The sequence below is a fragment of the Diadema antillarum genome, unplaced genomic scaffold, assembly GCF_040938485.1.
Source record: "Diadema antillarum isolate AM-2024a unplaced genomic scaffold, OU_Dant_1.0 seq00000014_RagTag, whole genome shotgun sequence".
NCBI lineage: Eukaryota > Metazoa > Echinodermata > Echinoidea > Diadematoida > Diadematidae > Diadema > Diadema antillarum.
In genome coordinates this window covers 770,329-790,000 of record NW_027271134.1, presented here as the reverse complement: position 1 = coordinate 790,000, position 19,672 = coordinate 770,329, and the positions used below count along the sequence as shown (strand labels likewise).

At 39.2% G+C, this 19,672-nt stretch overlaps 1 protein-coding gene across 2 annotated transcripts in view; it reads right to left on the bottom strand.

The window, feature by feature from the left end:
- The window catches only part of LOC139725071 (mitochondrial-processing peptidase subunit alpha-like), a 37,276-nt gene extending 25,126 nt beyond the window's left edge, over positions 1–12,150 (bottom strand). For both annotated transcript variants that reach the window (XM_071636161.1, XM_071636160.1), the window contains exon 1: positions 12,043–12,150. In XM_071636161.1, the coding sequence (XP_071492262.1) occupies positions 12,043–12,116 (74 nt within the window). In that variant the 5' untranslated portion in view covers positions 12,117–12,150. The remainder of the gene's footprint in view (positions 1–12,042) is intronic.
- Positions 12,151–19,672: the final 7,522 nt, after the last annotated feature.

Below are 19,672 nucleotides of genomic sequence, written 5' to 3'. Positions count from 1 at the left end.
TTAAAGTCTTATCAAGGGGAAAAGTTGAATTCTTGGATAAAAGAGCCAGAGGTAGAATCAAGCTACCATCTCAGTGAGAATGATATGGATTAAGAGATCTTAGAGGAGATTCCAGCGTCATCAGACATCGAATCGGAAGCAGCACCTCCTGATACTGTGGCCTATGGAACTCACAAAGACCAAGAATCTGAACCAAATGTTCCCATCCTGGCACCAAGCTGAATGCCTATTTCTGCACCATGTCCAAATCCTCCGAGGCAGAGAATTGCCCCAAAAAGGTTGATTCGAGAATGAGAGATTTGTGTTCTTGTTCATCTAGGAGTATAATACTTGAGTTAGGAATCTCAATTGTGGAGGAACTTGTGTTATTCCTTTCTTTCTGCTTCTATGATACAGGTTTCCACAAATTTAATATGGGCAGGAACTTTAAGTGCTACACACGTCAGAACCATTTCAGCCACTACCAGAGTCTGCAGAGGCACAAAGACAACCAGGACAGGCACAGGCATCCTCAGCATTTTGAGTGCCATGAGTGTGACTGCACTTATGGCAGAATTGATAACCTTCAGGTCCATGGGAAGAAACACCGGGACATGTAGGCGGGAGTCCTACAAGAACAGCGAGGTGTCCCAAAGAAGAAGTCCTCATGAGTCATAGGAGGAATCCCAGAAGCAGAAATCCACAGTGGAGGACAAGCCCATCACGTATGAGTCGTGAAGCTGGGGAACCAGGAAGAATGGGCTGATTGGTAACTGCTCTGAAGGCAAAACGGCAGGAGGCAGAAGTTCATAAGGATCTTTTGAATGTCACCCCAACTGGAAATGAAGGCAAAGCGAGTGAATGCGGAGATGAGTTTGTAATTGGCGTGTCACTCGTCACACCTCAATGCGTTGAGGAAGGAAGCAAGACACTACTGTCAGGCAATGCAAGGGGTATGTGGGCATTACAGGAAGCAGAACATCGGGCAGCAGACAGTACATCTGAGGATGTGACTGAATCAGATGGTCCTGGCAGTGTACCTGGCGATGTGCCTCCAACTGATATTAGATGCATCCAGATAGGAAAAGATATAAATAGGAAACCTGGATGCACACTGTACATTAGTGGGAGTGCCTATCAACATTAGCGAGCACATCAAAGCTATGTGGTACAGTGAACAAGGAATGAAGGTTTTCCAAGAGGAGAGGACACAGAGTATCGCATGGTGATCCAACACTCAACTGACCAAAATTTGCAAACCAGAGTCAACACCAAATTGCACAGAATCAAGCAGGAAGGAGTAGACACGCCAGTTACACTTACAGCAAAGGACTTGGAAGGAGCTTGCATAGAGAGTAAAGCGCATCAAACAGACTATGAAGAGGGAGACGTTTCGGGATGGACTTCTTGTTTGTCAGGACGAGACTGCCACAAACTTTGAAGTTGACCTAGAAGCGAGATTCCTAGCCAAGGACAAGGCTGGTAACTAAAAAAGCCAAAGGCATATTTATTTTAATTAAACCATATTATTTGTGTTCAGAGAAAACAAGGACATTTTCGAAGTAGTGAAATACACTAAAATAGTGTTTTGATTCGTGAATCTTCTTCGTCAAAATGAGAAGATATAATACGTTTTATAATGACATCATAACATGATGAGGATAGTTTAATTTATGAGTTAGCATTCTCAAGATTTTACAACTTTTAGTTATTTAAGCAAATGTTAAATGCTGGTTAGGGATTGAAAGTGAAAGTGTTATGTTTTAAGATATATCACATAACACTATTCAAAAGGATAAGAGTCATAACTGAATAGTGTTTTGTTCGCTTTTAAGTTAGGATGCTAATTGGCTAATGAGCATACATGTATGACTCCTAGGGGAACAAGCACTTCCTTTGTATAGCATTATACCAGTACATTACATGAGACGAAATTGTTATTGGATTTGTCTATAAGCAAACTAAAGCGTAGCAGTACTCCATCTTGTTTTTTAGCTTTGAAGACTGACTTTACCTTTAACAATATGTGGTTTTATACCAAGTCTTCACTAAATTTTGTCAGGTGTTTAGAAACCATATAAAAAATTACTAATTTTTTTTCTATGTTTATGTTTGCTACACTAGGTGTTTAAAGATAAGTGATGCATATACATAGGCACATTCAGTGTGTTTTCCCTTATATGGAAATGCTGAGTTTGCAGTGCTGCCTTCCATTAAATCTGAAGTTGTAATATATTGAGAAAACATTAACGATCTCATCTAGAGGAAGTTACAATGTATGTATAGATATAGCTATAGAAAGAAGCGATCTTTGTGAAGGTCTTGATAGAAGTTGTTCAACTAGTTGTAAATTAGTTTTCAATCATTTTTTTTTTCCTGTTGTTGCTGTTACACCGTCAAGAGACCGACTTGTCTTGGAGGGGTAGTGTAACAAAAGTGATACTAGTAGTCATGATAGTGCAGGTACGCTATGCAAGTTCAAGTATGGATACTAACAGGGCGTGCAGTTAGTCGTGCACGTTATGTATACCAGGTAGACCAGAGGTTTGTGGTACGGTACAGGGAGGCAGTTACTTTTTAGCCAAGTCGGAGGTAGGATGAGCGTAGGGAGTGAGTCTCGGTTTAACCTTAAGGGCGGACAGCTGCTTTTGCAAGGCTGCTGGAAACAGCGGTGAGATGAGTTGTGACTTGTTTGTGTACAACTCTTCATTTACTTTACCAGAGTTAAACTAAGGCTAGTGTCTTATTTGTGTCATTTCCAATGTCTAGATCTAATGCTAAACAGGATCGTTATAGGCCTAATATTTAAACTAGACTACCCACCCATGAGCAGTTAGCCCAACCATACACAGTGCAATGGCGCTGTAAAGCAATGAGGCCATTATTGGTACAGCGCCATGAGTGGTACAGCTGGCAGCCTAGTATTGTTTGACACACTGAAGCTAATAACTAATTCATAGCCTTGTATGTATATCATGTTTGAAAGATGCAGCCTGTTACCTCTCAAAATAAACAGTAAACAGGGTAGCAGAGACCAGTAAAGTTTCACAAAAAGTTTTTGATCTTCATGACCTAGATAGATAAACTAGATTTCTAGCTAGATTTAGCAGGCGAGTTAAGACGCGGTCCTCATCATGGACCGTTATCTACCAGTTGTTGCACACTGAATAGTGAATAGTCATCTGGTCCCATTGTGGGACCCTTTCACTCAACGTAAACATCAAGAAGGTTCAAGCAGTACAAAATAAAGCAGCCAGATTCATCTGTAATGACTACAAATGGCAGTCTTCCACCTCTGGTATGATAAAGGATCTGAAACTTCATCCACTTCCAGAACGACGTATTAAGCTCTTAAGGGCAATTCCGCAGTTAGAGGGACATGACCATAAAATTTCAATTTGGTTTTTTCCTTGATTTTTGTGTTTGACTTCGGAAAGAACACATTGATAATTCAGGAAAAACTATTTTTCAGGGTATCTTGATAGTTTTAGGTATTGAATTCACCAATTTTGAACAAGTAATCTTTCAGATTGAATTTCATCAGCAAAATCTCCATAATGGCAAAGAAGATAGCTAGTCAAGTTAAATGCCATTTTCTAGCCACAAATATTGAATTCATAGAGGCAATGCAGTGCTTTCATGGATAGATTAACTGAAATCAACTTACATGTCTTCGAAATGCAAACATGTGTGCATTTCCCCAACCATCGGACAGTCATGTAACGTTACTAACCAAAAAGTGAAATTATTTCCCTCCAGAGAGTATAAAGTGTCTATGAATGATAATATTTCAATTTTTCCTGCTGTGTCCAATGACTAATTGAAATATAGAAATAAGTATTACTAATCTTTATAGAAGTTAGAAATAACGGCAGTCAAAATGTGTAACGTTACTAACCATGTAACCTTACTAACCACAGCCTGTGTGTATTGTAACGTTACTAACCATGAAATAAGTGAATAAGACTCCAATGGACAGGTCCTGGTCTGGCAAAATTTTGCCTTATGATAGAGCCAGATGTCAATTACAAGATTATGTGGTCATACAGTAAAAAGATATTGGCTTTTTTTTTAAAGTAAACTAAATATGCAAATTTACGCATGAAATCATATTTTCACCTATAACTCCATAAAAAAGACTGAAGGATTGCTAAATTTTTGTGTAAGAGTTCCTCAAGACACATCAAACAATTTTCTTGCAAAAAAATAGCAAAATCAAAATCAGTTTCTTTTGTTTTTTATTGTTTTGTTAATTTCTTATGTATTTTAATGTTTTTTACCTTTTGTTTTCTATTGTTTTTTTGCCAAAATTTGTTGCAGGCACTTTTTCAAGCTTATCTACATTAATTGATTAATTTCACTGGTCAAAGGTTGAAAAAATCTAATCATTATCAAATTAACGAAAGAACACAATTTGCATTGTATTTGCACACGATATCTTGAATTTGAGCTGTTTTCAGGTCGACATGCATTTATGCCAAACATTACATAACTGCAGAACAGTGTACCCGGACGTCGCAAATTTGGTCTCAAAATATGCGGGAGACTTCAATGAAAAAAGTCATGAAACGATGCGGCAAAATCTTTGCGCGTTGCGGAATCGTGGCGGGAAATGTTGGGGGGGGGGGGTCTGTAGCATTCGCATCACTACAGAAGGCTCACGAGGTGCACATTGAGCGATTTTTTTTTTCTTCTTTAAACCACTTCCCATGGGAAGGGGCAATTGATGGAATCTGTGGGCCAGCAGAGCATTTTGTGTGGAAAGTAGTGTTAAAAACAATTGAGGCCATCACTTCAAATTTTCTGTCCCAATTTGAAATTATCATACAATGGTTTGTTGGGGTTAATTACGCTTCAGGTACTGCGAACAGACTTTTGTTTTCAGAACAATGCAGAGATTAGACATTCAAACTGGTCTAAAAGAAAAAAAAATACATGTCTCTAGACTTGAACAAACATGAATTCAACTAATACAAGTATTATTTGAGTTAATATCATATGACTTAAACTACTTTCACAGTGTAAACATTACATTATGCTGGATTCCTATTGTGCAATGACTACGCACACCACAATTGGTCATACACTGTACATACTACATACCGGTACATTAGTTTTTGCTCTTTGATTTCTTTCTCCTTTATTAAAGGTACTCTTGATAAGGAACACATTAACTGTTTTGCTCAATAACACAGGCTGCTTTTGTGAATTACTGTGAGTCATGATGAACAGTGATTGGCAAAGTTATGAAACTGTGGATATCACTTGACCTAGTCTTTAAAAGTGGTACTTTTTTTTAGTTTGTAATTTATGCAAACTTTTTTTCAAGTCTTTTTTAACATGTACAAGTACAATGGTACTATACTGCATGAGTTTGATGATTGAAATAAGAGTTTCATGTCTTATCTGATGTTTCTTAGCTTTAACTTTGCATTCTCATGAGGAAACATGTAATGATTTCAGTTAACACACAATTCTGTAATCACTGGACAAACCGTAACGTTACTAACCGTAACGTTACTAACCATGATTTTTGTACTTAATTTTCAAACAAAGTTACAATGAGAAAGGATATTTGGGGTAGATATTGCCCTTAAAGCTAGAAATGAAAAATAAGTGTTGATATATTTCAAGCTATACCAGTTTTAGCAAACTTTTTGTTCAAAGATGCTCATCAAATTTTTATGTCCTTTTTTTGTAACGTTACTAACCGGCATAAAAAGCAGAGCTTTCTTCTAAAATAATCCATGAAATGATTTCATTCTTTGCTCTGTTCTAGGTCTACACTAGAATGATCTCTGGTGACATTAATGAGACTTCACATCCACAGATAGAGAAATGAGTCTAATCTAAATCATGAGAATGTCCCTAAAATGTAACGTTACTAACCGCGGAATTGCCCTTAAGGCTATCAACATTTCATAGAATAAAGCACGGCAACATTGATTCAAAGCTAGTGGATTATATCAGCCCTATTCAAGCACTGAGAGGTATGGCAACCCGAAGCTATCACCCTGATAATTATTCTATTTCACATGGCTCTTCAACTGCTCTCGCCAACTCCTTCTTTCATAGAACAGCGAAGGATTGGAATGACCTGTCGAGCAATATTAAACAGATTCATAGATTTGATACATTTAAAGAAGCGCTCCAGCGTCACCTCCGTTGTGATTAGCGGCACATCACACCACAGTGCTGAGTGATACTCAGTACTCTATTCAGGGTTTTTCAGCATATTCATCCAGATCCAGATCATTTGTGCAAGTGAAGTTGGTCGTGATGTTCAGTCAACAGTAGCCAGATTACAAATGACTAGTGTCTCTAGTGAGCTCGTGTACATGATACTGTCAGCCTTGCCTCAAGACAGTGCTGTGCTGTGATTGGTATAGCCTAGCTACATGATTCTAATATGTCATGGGTGATTTAAATGTTGAAGCTTGCAAATGAATGAAGTTGTATTAACGATCTACAGCGCATACAAATCATGGGGGAAATTACAGAACACCGGCTAAATTAGCATATTGGTGCGTATAAGAGCCGCCAGAGGCGGCTCTCCCATAGAGATGAATTTGTTTTTCCCGTTGTCTGGGGCCCCAAAAAAGCACGAGAACGGAACGGCCGTCGAAAAGTAGGTTGACCACACAATTTTTATGAAAATTGAGTGGTTTCGAAGGAAAACTGCTCTAATTCAAGATAACTCGAGTAAATCGACGATTAAGAAAATCAAGCCGATTTTGACAGAACTGTTTTAATCGTGATGACGTCATCATAGCTGGCAGCCCTTCTTCCTTTCACTCTTTTCGACACAAGTCATTCACTGCACTAGTTTGGCAAGGCAGCTCGTATACGCGTATTGTCAAGAGACAATTGCGTGCTATACTGCTATACGCACTGTACACTGACGCTAGTAAACATGCGCATGTTTTGCAGTCTCAATACAAACTACCACTGCCACACATACGCATAAGCTAAGCTAGCTGTTGTGTACTGCATAGAGTCAACATGGTGGACTGTCAAGCGCACCCACACAGTGCGTAAAGCTCTACTGTAAGCTAGCACTAGCAATTAGATAAGTGATTGCTTTTTAGTCTCACCTAAATTTCTATCGTTTTCCAGTTGTCTACACGGATACGGACTATCCTCAACTCCTAAAAACGTGAGTATACATCGTAAAATCGGGTCAATTTCAACGGTTAGTCTAGACAAGCATCGTCAGGATCTAGAACTACATTATTATCGCTATCGGGGGACATCCCCGAAACCCCCGAAAACTACCTACGAATAACCACACTCTCAATGCACAGAACAAAGACAACACACATAAACAAATGCAATCGTCAACAGCCGAATCACGGACCGTATCGCAGATCGGATTAATATTTTTGATGGTTGCTATCGGCATGCATAATAACGCTCTTTTTAGAGCGATTTGCGCTCTCCATGATTGGCTGCCGGTAAAGCAAGTGGCCCTCGATTCGACAGCTTCCATGAATAGACTACTCTTAAAAATAAAAATTCCCTGAAATTCATGAATAAAAAATGGCGCATATCAAGTGCAAAATTCAAACTATGCAACCACCTCCACACATGTTCCGAAGAGCACAACAGTGGGCCACGTCGCCGGACCCCTGATATCATTGTCGCGACCCTCCCAGGTCAGCTCGCATAAGCAGATCAACGGGTAAGTAACGGGTAAGTAAAGTTGCATAGCAACACATATAGACTTGTTTCATTCCAAGTTTCGAACCTACTAGTCCGTTTATCTGCATTGAATCTGTACAGCGTGTACACCTACAGCCACGATGGCAGCCATTTCTGAAATAACTTGAGCATTAACGCGATATTTATATTTTGCATGCCACCCGGGCCAGAATTTGCGGTATCGCCATGGCTCAATCGCAACGTGTTGTGTATGCGTTGAATCTCTCGCACAGCATGGAGTACATAGAGTACCGCGCGCTCTCTCGTAGTGCGATATACTCTACGTATACAGTTTCGACCATGCGTGGCGCACACACTTAAATACACTCATAGGCAGGGCGAGCGCAAGGCGCAGTACGTCACAAATGTCGAAGCACGGACACCTGGGCCAAACAATGAGTACAGGCGTTCGAACGATGATTGCAGCGCAGGCGTTCAGATCATGCACGCTAGATTTTGCTTCTGCAATTTAGGATGTCGAACATTGGGTAACTTGCTTTATTCTGTAATTTATCCAAATCATGTGTGTGTACCAATCAAGGATGTGCTGTACCAAAGCCAAACATTGCACCAGAGAAGGTAAACATAAAAACCAATTTTTTTTCAAAATTTCCTAGACCCCTCTGCTCTTGTATCTAGACCATATCAATAAATTACATGCATTTAGAATGTCATTTGACCGAAAGATCGGTCTGTATCTGGTTGTCGGGGAATGTTCTGCGGAGACTGCGTCTGGCTTCACGGATCCCCTCCTTATACAGACCGAAGTCAATGATTCCGGCTCCTGTGTGGAGCATTCGCGCATAGATCAAACGTTACGATAAACCAAATTTCAGACAGCTTTTTTAACATTCAAACAAGTTTGACATGACATGACACATTATGCAGCAATATTTGGGCTAAATTTCTCACATTGTGCAATTGAAATACTCACAGTAACTAGGTTATAAATAATGCAGAAATTTTATCCATATCGCAACATCGCCGTTCGCTAGCTGTAAGTCGCCATTTTGAATTTGTAAGTCAATCACATGCGAGGTACGTGTTTTAGTAAAAAAACACGTAGAAACTACCTCGCATGTGATTGGCTAAGGGATTCATACTGTATGTTTCTGCAGTTTGAACGTGATGACGCGACAGGCTGGTTGATGTGTGTTTTACATTGAAAATTCTACCAAAATGATGGATTATTCATTAATCTGGTGAGTGTAGTGCATTCTTGAAATGTTGATTTTGCTATACAAGCTTAAATTTGCTGACCTAGGGCCGTGAATTAGACGCAATGGAGAAGGGTGAGGTACCCCACCCAATTTTCCATAGAGACAGTGGTTTTAAACATCCAAACAGCGATGGGTACTAATACCTTCCATCTGTCTACGGAGGAGAGCGATAACGTCAAAAATATAAAAGACTCCTCCGGACGGACGGATCTTTCTGTCTAGAATGTCATTAGGCACCCTATATTGTATTATTACTGACACAAAATGTTCCAAAAGATACACTCAAGACTTCATCTATTTAGAACTAGATCTATAGCATGAAAACCCTTAAAGTGAAAACAAAGTTGTGGTAAGGGATTGAGAACCCATCTGGCACCATTTCATATTAGCTTGCAATATATCGAAAGAGTCTACAAAGAAACTTATCTGGCTGACGCGGTTTGCCGGAATGATGAGTCGTTTTGGAGTATTTTGAGAAAAATAATAACAGTCCGAAAACCGACTTTTATTCCAGAAGGCTCCAGACTAACTCGGTCTTAGGGAAAACTCGACCCTATTTCAGACAATTTACATGCAGTTCGTGATTGCCATATTCTACTGTATAATACCAAATGAGGCCTAACTGAACAGACAGGAAAGTGCGTGCTAATCCTGTACAAAACAAGTGGACGGCGGGCGGTCCTCAAGACTATACGCACATCACCTCAGTTGCTGAGATGCGCGGTCTTTGAAGTTTTTGTTGTTTATCAAACGTCTTTGATTGTTTTAGAGGTGCTTGATAGGCGCACACTAATTTTGCATGCGCGCCAAAGAGGTTTTTGATACGCGCATTGTAACAACTCGGACCATTACTGCGAGTAGCCAGAGTCCGAATTTAGCCTGCCCCATTCGGATAAGTTCTGAAACTGAACCTTTTTGGTTAATATTTCATATTTTCGTTGTTACCCATCGAATAATATTACAGCATTATTCCGCACATTTCCTAGGCATACTGTAGTTGTGGGTAAACCCGGCCTAGTGGGTAAAGTCGGCCCCCAGCGCCTGCAGTAAACTACTTGTACGGCGCGCGCTGGGGGCCAACTTTACCCGCTAGGCCGAGTTTACCCATAATGCACTTGTCAATGTAATGACGCACCCCACTACCCCCGGACATGGGTGCGTCATGGTCATTTTTTGACTGACCACACGGGGTTTTTGACGGACACCACAGTCACTTTTTTGACGGACATAACGCTGCAAGTGACGAACACCACAGTCACTTTTTTGACGGACAACACGTTGAAAGTGACGCACACCTCGGTCACTTTTGTGACGGACATCCTCGGTACATTTGACGCACCCCCGTAAATACTGAAACGATTTTTGCATACGTTTTATTCAAGCAATTTCATTTTCTTTTGGTTCGTACACGTAATTTGTAAAAGTTTCGGCAAGTTTCCCTTACCATGTAAGCACCGTATTGTCATTCACCATACATCACGCTGCTGCTACGATATTCCGAACAGTAGTATGTATTCTGTGCATGCAATCCATACATGACAATCACACCCAATCACATGTGTGCAGAATGCGCTGTGTGTGCGCGGCCATTGCTAGTGCGGTGGATGCATACTGCTGCAGCGCAGGTAGGTACACACCACGCCATTCATATTCCCGCTCGAGTACTGCGTAACTACAGCCTAGTCGCGGTACGTAGAGATTCGCACAGCTAACAGCGTCGCGCGCGCGTCTGGCCAGCTGGTCGGGCTATCCCGCGAGCAGAAAATAGCATGCGGCAGGCAGTTCTTCTGCTGCCGTTTCGACAGGAAAGATTGAACTAAGTTGTTACATCGCTGAACAGTCCCTGGTTTGAGATTGAGTATGCATGATTTCATGGGTTTGTTGGAGGGAAAATGTAAGGAGAAAGGGTGGCTTTTAAATTCTTTGCTTGCCAGATTCTGGCAAGCATTTTTTCCTCTTATTCCAAAACGCTTCCCGACTTTGATTTTCACTTGCCGCGGGAAAGCGCTCACTGTAATTTCACTCGCGGTACGTGTATCCGGTGCGGTAGCGTGCAAAAATGCGTGCAGTTTTCCATAGCCAAGTAACGTACCATGACGCACCCCTCGGTTCAAAATAATGCGTGTTATTTTCCATAGCCAAGTGACGTACCATGACGCACCCCTCGGTCAAAATTTTGACCGACAATGATGGGATTTTGACGCACCCCTCGGTCAAAAATTTGACGGACAAAGCTGGTAAAATGACGAACACCTGGGTCACAAATTTGACGGACCAAACGAGGAAATGACGCACCCATGTCCGGGGGTAGTGGGGTGAGTCATTACATTGACAAGTGCATAACTACGGTACGTGCACATCTGGGAGCGAAATTTGACAACTTTTGCAGGCGTACCAGAACTTTGTTTGGGCTTTAACTTGTTAAAGATAAAAGTTTCCCTGAGTTTCCTTATCTTAGTTTGTGTTTCAGGTTAAAGTACCTTTCAAATAACTAACACTGTGAGAATTACTCGCCCCAAAGTGCTCTCATGTCTTTAATAGTAATCATGCAATAAGGGTTTCGTACCAGAGCAGAGCGGGCTCTGAAAATTTCGAACGAGCCGTTAGTTTGACTTGACGCGGTATCGCGACAATCAATATACACATATTGTAGTTTTTGTACAAAACCATTACTGCATGATTAACTTAAGACTAAGACTCGTAAGAGTGACATGAGAGCACTTGATTGGGGCAAGTAAAGTCTCACACTCACGGTCACAGTGTTAGTTAAAAATATGAAAGGTACTTTAACCTGAAACACAAACTAAGAAGACAAGGAAACTCAGGGAAACTTTTGAGGTACCAAAACTTTATATTATCTTTAAGCGTACCAAACTTGGGCATGTACTCTAAAACATTTACCTCTGCTACATAGAATCTAGGCCTACTGATTTCTGGCCGAGTATTTTCACTGCAGGCGTCGTATACACTGTAGTCAATGGTAGTCATGCATTGTAACTTGAAATTGAATTGATCAAGCAAGAGCGAGCGAGCGAGGTACAGTACACGAGCATGACTAAACTACATTATCCTTTGATAGTTATTTGGGTGCTAAATCAATCGTTCCTCTTGAAAATATGTACCCAGCTAGCAAAGTACGTACCTCTTCCAAATGAGTCTCGAATCGTGACAACTGAGGTATTTTCGAGCTATTCTGCGCCCAATTCTTGAGGCCATCACGTCGAAGTCGTTGTCACTTCACCAGTGTTGGTATCTAATCCCCTAGCGCCCTCTACGGGTGGGTACGTACAGCGCTGAGCTGGCTGGCTAGCTGCCACAGAACTCTTACACATAGAAGAATCACTCGCCACCCGTTTTGTCGCCGTCGCTCGACTCATTGTCACGTGACGTCCGCCATTTTGCTTAGCGGAACTTTTTTGCGTGCAAATCCCAGCAGACGCTATCCACATACAGTGACTGCATGTTGTACCGTGTTTTTCTGACGTTCCGAGACCTTGAGCGAGGCATTAAAATGCCATATTGTGCGGCTGTAAACTGCACAAATCACTTGAAAAAAGGATTTGGAAACAGGTAAGTTTGACACCAAGCCATGATGAGAATAAGAAGTAGTAATTCCCCAAGTAACGTTACAATTAGGCGGATCGGTCGTATGTTGGCTTTCTTGTGAGCGCAGTAGCAAAGGTAGTCCCAGACACTGGATTTTGTGTTTGCCGTCGACATATCTGTTTACCACCAACTACTATGCAAAATAAAAAAGATCAGTTAGATCTAGGCCTAATTTAGGCCCTGGGGCTATATTACACTCTGTACGTTGTGAGTTGGGGCAAACAGCTTTGTACATGAAAAAAGTGTAAATTTATGTAAATTTGAGCTTAGGTGTAAACTTTACACGTAGATTTATTCTTGTCTAGGTAGTTAAAGTCACAGTACCAGTGGTGGGCCAGTGTCAGTGTCAGTGACAACACTATGGTCGTTTAGATACTAGATTGTCTAGACTGACTGTGTACTCTAGTATTAAAGTAACCCCAGGACATTGCTTTCGCAATATGCAATATTTGTCATACATGTATTTGCGAGACTTGTCTTGCCTACATATTGTGGCCACGTTAACATTTCGTACTATACATATAGTATGTTTTCACACTCATAAGGATTTCATTTTGAATTGTGCTTGAAGCGAACAAGTGCAAGTGAAATCTTGGATTATACAGTATTGCCTTTGGTATTTTTTTTTAATATTCTTGCCAGTGTCCATTATTCATGGTTTTATTTTGCTGCCATATTGTATGCTAAGTGATTGTACATGCATTTGCTTTCATGATATACAATACATGTAGTTGTCTTATTTGTGACACTTGTTTTGCCTACATGTACATACTTTGAGATGCAGTGTAGTATGTTTTCACACTCTTTAGATTTCACCTTGAATTTCGTTTGAAGCAAATGGGTGCGTGTGAAATCTTGCATTATACAGATGTTCATGTATTGCCTTTAGTTGATATTGTTATGCCAAGAATGCATTTGATATTCTTGCCCGACAGTGTTCATTCTTTATGGATTTTATGTTGTTGCTATATTGCATGATAGTTGATTATACAGGCATTTGCTTTCGCGATATACAACATTTGTTGTATATCTGTGATACTTGTTTTGCTTACATGTTGCTACCAAATTATGTTTTCATACTACACAGTGTATGGGATAGTGTTTGTTAAACTCATTACTAAGGATTTAATCTTGAATCATGCTGAGCTAAGTACGAGTGAAATCTTACATTTACAAATGTATTGCCTTTAATACTGTTGCCAGGAATGCCTTTGGTGTTCTTTTCAGTGTTCATAATTCGTAGATTTATATTGCCATAGTGCATGCGGATCAACACAATATGTTTTCATACTATACCATAGTGTGTTTTTACACTCATTAGGATTTTCTTTTTGAATCACGCTTGAAGCTATCAAGGGCAAGTGAAATTGTGCACTATATTGATGTATTGCCTTATATAATCTTGCCAGACAGTGTTCATTATTCATGAATTTTATGTTGTTGCCCTATTGCATGTCCATTATAGATGTATATGCATTTGATTTTGTGATTACAATAGTTGTCACAAATTTGCGACACTGGTGGTCTTGCCTATCATTTGCATAATATGTTCCTGACGCATGTACTGCCTGTGATTATAGCCGCCGTATTAGGTATGATAATGGTACGTGTACTTCAAGCAAATGGTATATCACTTTACTGTGGTTGATTCTCAGCAATCAACTTTGACCTTGATGAATGTCAAATAAATTGTAAAAAATCAGGAAAATTAACTCTGTCCAACTTAACTTTCTGTTTTTTGTGGAAGACAATCTTGAAAGGAGTTATGCTTGTAATGTGTGTGTGTGAGTGTGTGAATACATATATATATATATATATATATATATATATTATGTATATATATATATATATACATAGATAATTATATATATATATATATATATATATATATATATATATATATATATTGATTGAGTACCAGGTAGTCTACATGTTGGTGCAGCAATATCATGATATCGAAAGTAAAACAGAAACCAATTTCATGTTGATCACCAACAATTTATTTACAACACACAAATATTTGAGCGATTCGCTCTTTCTCAAGTGTTGTTGCAAATCGCTCAAAAATTGGTGTGGTGAAATAAATTGTTGGTGATTAGCATGAACTCGATTTCTGTTTTATTCATGTATACAGATATACAGTGTATACATGCCTATAGGCATATTGCTTCCTATACCAATATGTGCAATAGTGGTAACTACATTGTACTACACACTACTAATGATAATGATAACAGCAGGAATATAGATAATTAAGGTGATGTTGTCTTCCAAATTTCTCATATGTTGAACGAGTGTCAGATGGGGAAGATGTATTACATGATCATATCCACAAATCACTGATTTTTACAACTGGACTGACTGGAAATTTAATTTGACCTGTTTAATGGGAGAAAAATCAAAAGCACGAACACACATCTTCTTATAATATCATTGGAGGGGAAAAAATGCAAGACATAGGGGTGAGAGGGGTATCAGAAAAATGGCAGGACACAGACAAGGACAGGCGCGCGTCTTAGATTATTTTATACCAAAGCAGATCACGTCTCCGAAGTCAAATAGATCTATCCGAAAGGGGAAAAAACACCTGTTTCAATACAGTCAACTTTCAGGGAAGAGTGTGAAATAAATAACATAAATGAGTACATGAATCTGTGGTCAACGCTGGATTGAGAAGTACCAGTTTGACAGTTTACAAGTTCAAGTAAATATCAAGGGCTATAGCGGCTGTCATACTGTCCGATCAGTGAGTTGACCGTACCGTACTCGCGAGGAGCTGCGGAGGTACCGCTAAGCAACATGGCGGCGTGTGCACTGAGGCGTCGCATCCGGGGTGCGCGGTGGCGACACCGAGCTCAGCGGGTTGTGAATGGGTATGATTCTTCTATGTGTAAGAGTTCTGTGCTAGCTGCCCGCCGTACGTACTCTCTCACCAGGGAGGTGGGAACACAGAACTCGAGTTCTGTGGGTGGGAACCACAGAACTCTTACATTCTGTGGTGGGAACACTGATCTCCCCTCTAGAGGGGAGATCAGGGGGTGGGAAGAGACTTCTCTTTCCACCTCCCTGCTCTCACGTACGAGCAGACGGTATGAGAGCATGGGGCTGGGCAACTCGACCTTAAAACAATCTAACCCTGGATATTGAGACCCGAACCCTGGACAGCTCGAGATGGATTTGAAATTTCAGACACTTTTCACGCTAGGGGTTTACATTGTATTTACCTTCTTAAAGAGGTTATAACACCGCCGGCGCTCGGCGTTTGTTTGCTTGCTTGTTTGTCTTCTTTTTTTTTTTTTTCTTCTTCTTTTTCAGGTTAAGTCTACGTTCTTCAATCTAGTAGTGGAAGATTCCTGCCGACGTGGCGGTGTGTGTTCACCGTAATTCACGTCCATTCGAGTGTTATATACATTACGATACAGTTTATTTAATTTAATTATCGTTGGAGGTTAGCAAATTGATAATGCAACAATGTATACCGACTTGAATTTAGCATATAGAAGATTAGCAAAAATAAGTTTTTGTTCCCTTGTCTCTCTATATATCCTCAAACAAAACCAAAGTGGGAAACTAAAGGAGGAAAATAAGGATTTTCTGTCAATTTAAACTTAATAAATAGCATAGGGAATGAGCCACAAATCGCTGACAAAATGGACAGAATTTCTTTATTCAATTCTTTTAATTTAGAAATTTAATGAGACAAATTGAAGACTTCAAATTTCTACCATTTTTTTTTTAATTTGCTTCTTCTGTCATTTGAATTTGAATTCGACAGATTATTTTTTTTTCTCCATAAAGTTGCCTTTCTTTATCTTTGGGGGCTATACACAGATAATATAGAGATCATAGGTTGAGTTTTGCAAACTTTTATCCTTTAACCTTTAACATGGTATAATACTAAAAGTAAAACCTTGATATTAAGCCAAATATTCTATGAGAAATACGAACTTGAAAAAAGTCGTTACTTTCCTTTTTCTTTTTTTGTTTGCTGAGTGTATTATATTTGTACAAATGGGCACCATTTCCTAATTTAGTCCGTGTTTAAGTTGTAAGTCATAATTGATCAACCCCCCGCAAATTAATAAACCCTGCTTGCTCCATGCATGAGTCTCGTCATTTTGTGGTTGTGGTTGTTGTTGTTGTTGTTGTTGTTGTTGTTTTACTGATCAATTTGGAATAGCTATGACAACGAAGCGCGGCGACCTATAAATAGCGGAGAGGGGAGGGTAGTGTGGGAGGGGCCGATCTCCCCCCCCCCACACACACACACACACTCACACAAGAGGGAACTTTGTGTTCTATAATAGAATTAAAAAAAAAATTGTACATCACACTGTTACCATTGTCTTGTTCCGCGTGACATGTGTCTTCACTGTATGTACAAACCTTTACCAAGTTCAACGCCAACGGCGTATCGCGCCCTACAGTGACAGGGGTGGTGGATGAGTGTCACGATAACGTTAAATTAGACTCTATCTCAAGCGAGACGGGCTCAGTCTTTCAATGTTATTTGTATGGATTCGGATTTTTTCTTTTAAATTTTGAAATCTGAACTTTCACTCTCCTGTTGCATTTGGAACTTTTGAGAGGAAATTTGCTGTGCAAACGGACCCTGCTATCTTAGCCAGGGAGAGGTAGGGGTTCAAACCCCAACCCCTAATCATCTACAGGCCTTCCATTTGACAGAAATGTTCATACACGCTGCACCTTTACCATACCGGCTGCCCTCGAAAGAAAATATTGAGATTTTGATCAGGGTAGGATATATAAGAAAATTGTGTGAATTATCACTTCATAATGACAATATATATAATATATTCTACATTTTATAAAAAAAGGAATTTTGTAGAAACTCGATGAAAAATTAATTTTTGTACATCTAATCTACAGTATGCTGTAAAATGTGTTTCATTTACTATTGTGTATATATACTACTATTGAGTTCTCCGATAACAATTCCGACCCTGGACAACTCGACCCGGTCGAGCCGTTCAGGATCGTGTCGTATATTGTCAGGGGTCGAGTAATTCCGGGGTCGAATTGTCCAGGATTCTCGGGCATGCGTCACGCGCAGTTTGTTATGAATAGATTGCATCATGGAGCAAGGCTCTCATCTGTGCATGGGTGCATACTATAGTACTTTTATGTTAAACCGAGAAAATTTGCGTTTCTCCTTTTATGATTGCCATCAAGAGCCTGTCAGAGTCTTGCCCATCTTCTAATATCAAAATTTAAGAGTTTTGGCTTATGTTTTTGTAATGAATTGCTTTATGGACTGCCGGTCAAACAGATACAGAAATTACAATCAATCCCAAACTCTGCTGCACGAGTAGTATCCAAAATCAAGAAATATGAACAAATTTCACCAGTTTTAAGAAGCTTGCACTGGCTTCCAGTGAAAATCGGATTCAGTTTAAGATATAGTTATTAGCATTTGAATGTTTTCATATGTTTGGTCCACATTATTTAAGGGAGCGAATTCAACTCTACATAACAGAGAGGAACCTTCGTTCAAAAAGTAAAGATGTATTTGAACTTTGTTATTTCGAACAGAAGAATCAAATTTTACGAAGAACATTTGCTTTCAATGCCCATTCCTTATGGAATAATCTACCTCAGAAATCAAGACAAATCACTGACATGAATAGATTCAAATCTGCTTTGAAAACGCATTTGTTTACAATGTAAGCAAACATGAAGGTCGGTACCATCACTGAAATTGGAATTGTATGTTTTTGTATAATCTTTTCATTTTTGAGCGCATAGACGTTATCACTTTGTGTTATGCGCTTCATAAGAACTGTCATTATTATTATTATTATTATTATTATTATTATTATTATTATTATTATTATTATTACTATTACTATTATTATTATCATCATTACTATTATCATTATCATTATACGGGACATTTCACAGTCGTGTGCTCGCCAAACATGAAGTTTCTCATCAATTGGCATGGAGTGAGAGGAACTATGATTAATCTAGCTGTCATCATTCTTTTTTTTTTCATGTTTGTCAGTTTTTAGATTCCATTTTATATTTCATATTTCATGCATTTCTTGTGCCTGAATATGTGTCTAAGCTTTCATATTAGGTCGCTAGGTCAAGGTCAGCTGGTCAGGGATTACAGTATATTGTATACATTAAATTTTTTATTGTTGTTGTCGCTTTTATGTTTTCAAAACAGAGATACATAAATTGCAAAGACAACAAAATACATTTGTTTCAGTACTTCAGTTTGTTTTGCACAATGTTAGACCTTAAGTTTAATGAGAACAATAGAGAAAGAGCGGTATCATATCAATTGCTATTTTTCCATACATTTAAAAACTACTATATAATAGATATACACTGCAAAACACCGAGCTGGTGTTAAATTTCCGGTGCTCATTTATGGTGTTAAATTAACACCTCCGGGTGTCATTTCCAAATTTTAAACTGTTTTTTGAAGAGTTTCTTAGTAACTGCACTTCTTGTTGATTTTTAATTTAAACAAGACGATCAAGAAGTTTACATTAAAATACTAGATTTTTGAAAAAATATGAAAATAAATTTACACCAAAGTAACACCAGCTGGTGTGGTCTCTTATTGAAGCTGGACGGGTGTTAAACCATCGGTATTAACACCAACAAATATCAAATCAACACCATGTAGTGTCATTTTTGAATTAACACCAGTACAGTGTCAAAATAACACCAGGTACAGTGTCAAATTAACACCACGAAGTGTCAGGTGAACACTTTTCAACACCATCACAGTGCATTTTCAACACCTGTGGGTGTGGTCCTTTATTGAAGTTTGATCGGTGTTAGATTTAACACCCGTGGTGTTAAATCTAACACCGATGTTTTTACAGTGTAGTAATAGCTAGAACTTTGAGTGATATTTTGTTATAGTTGTTAATGGTTGATGTTGGTTGGGGACATGATAAAAAACTGCAATAAGGAGACCTATCATCCTGTTGAAAGTTACTTTCAGTGTAGAATATTAGTGGACTCTACCTCACCTTGTCTAAATGCGATCGAGTGACCAAAATCGTGCGGATATGGTCAGAGAATGGACGAAAAACAATTCTTAGTAAACAGTGAGAAAATGAAAGGATGACTCCCTGTGCTGCTCCACTGCACGTTCAGCTTGCTAAAATTGTTTTTAAAATGTA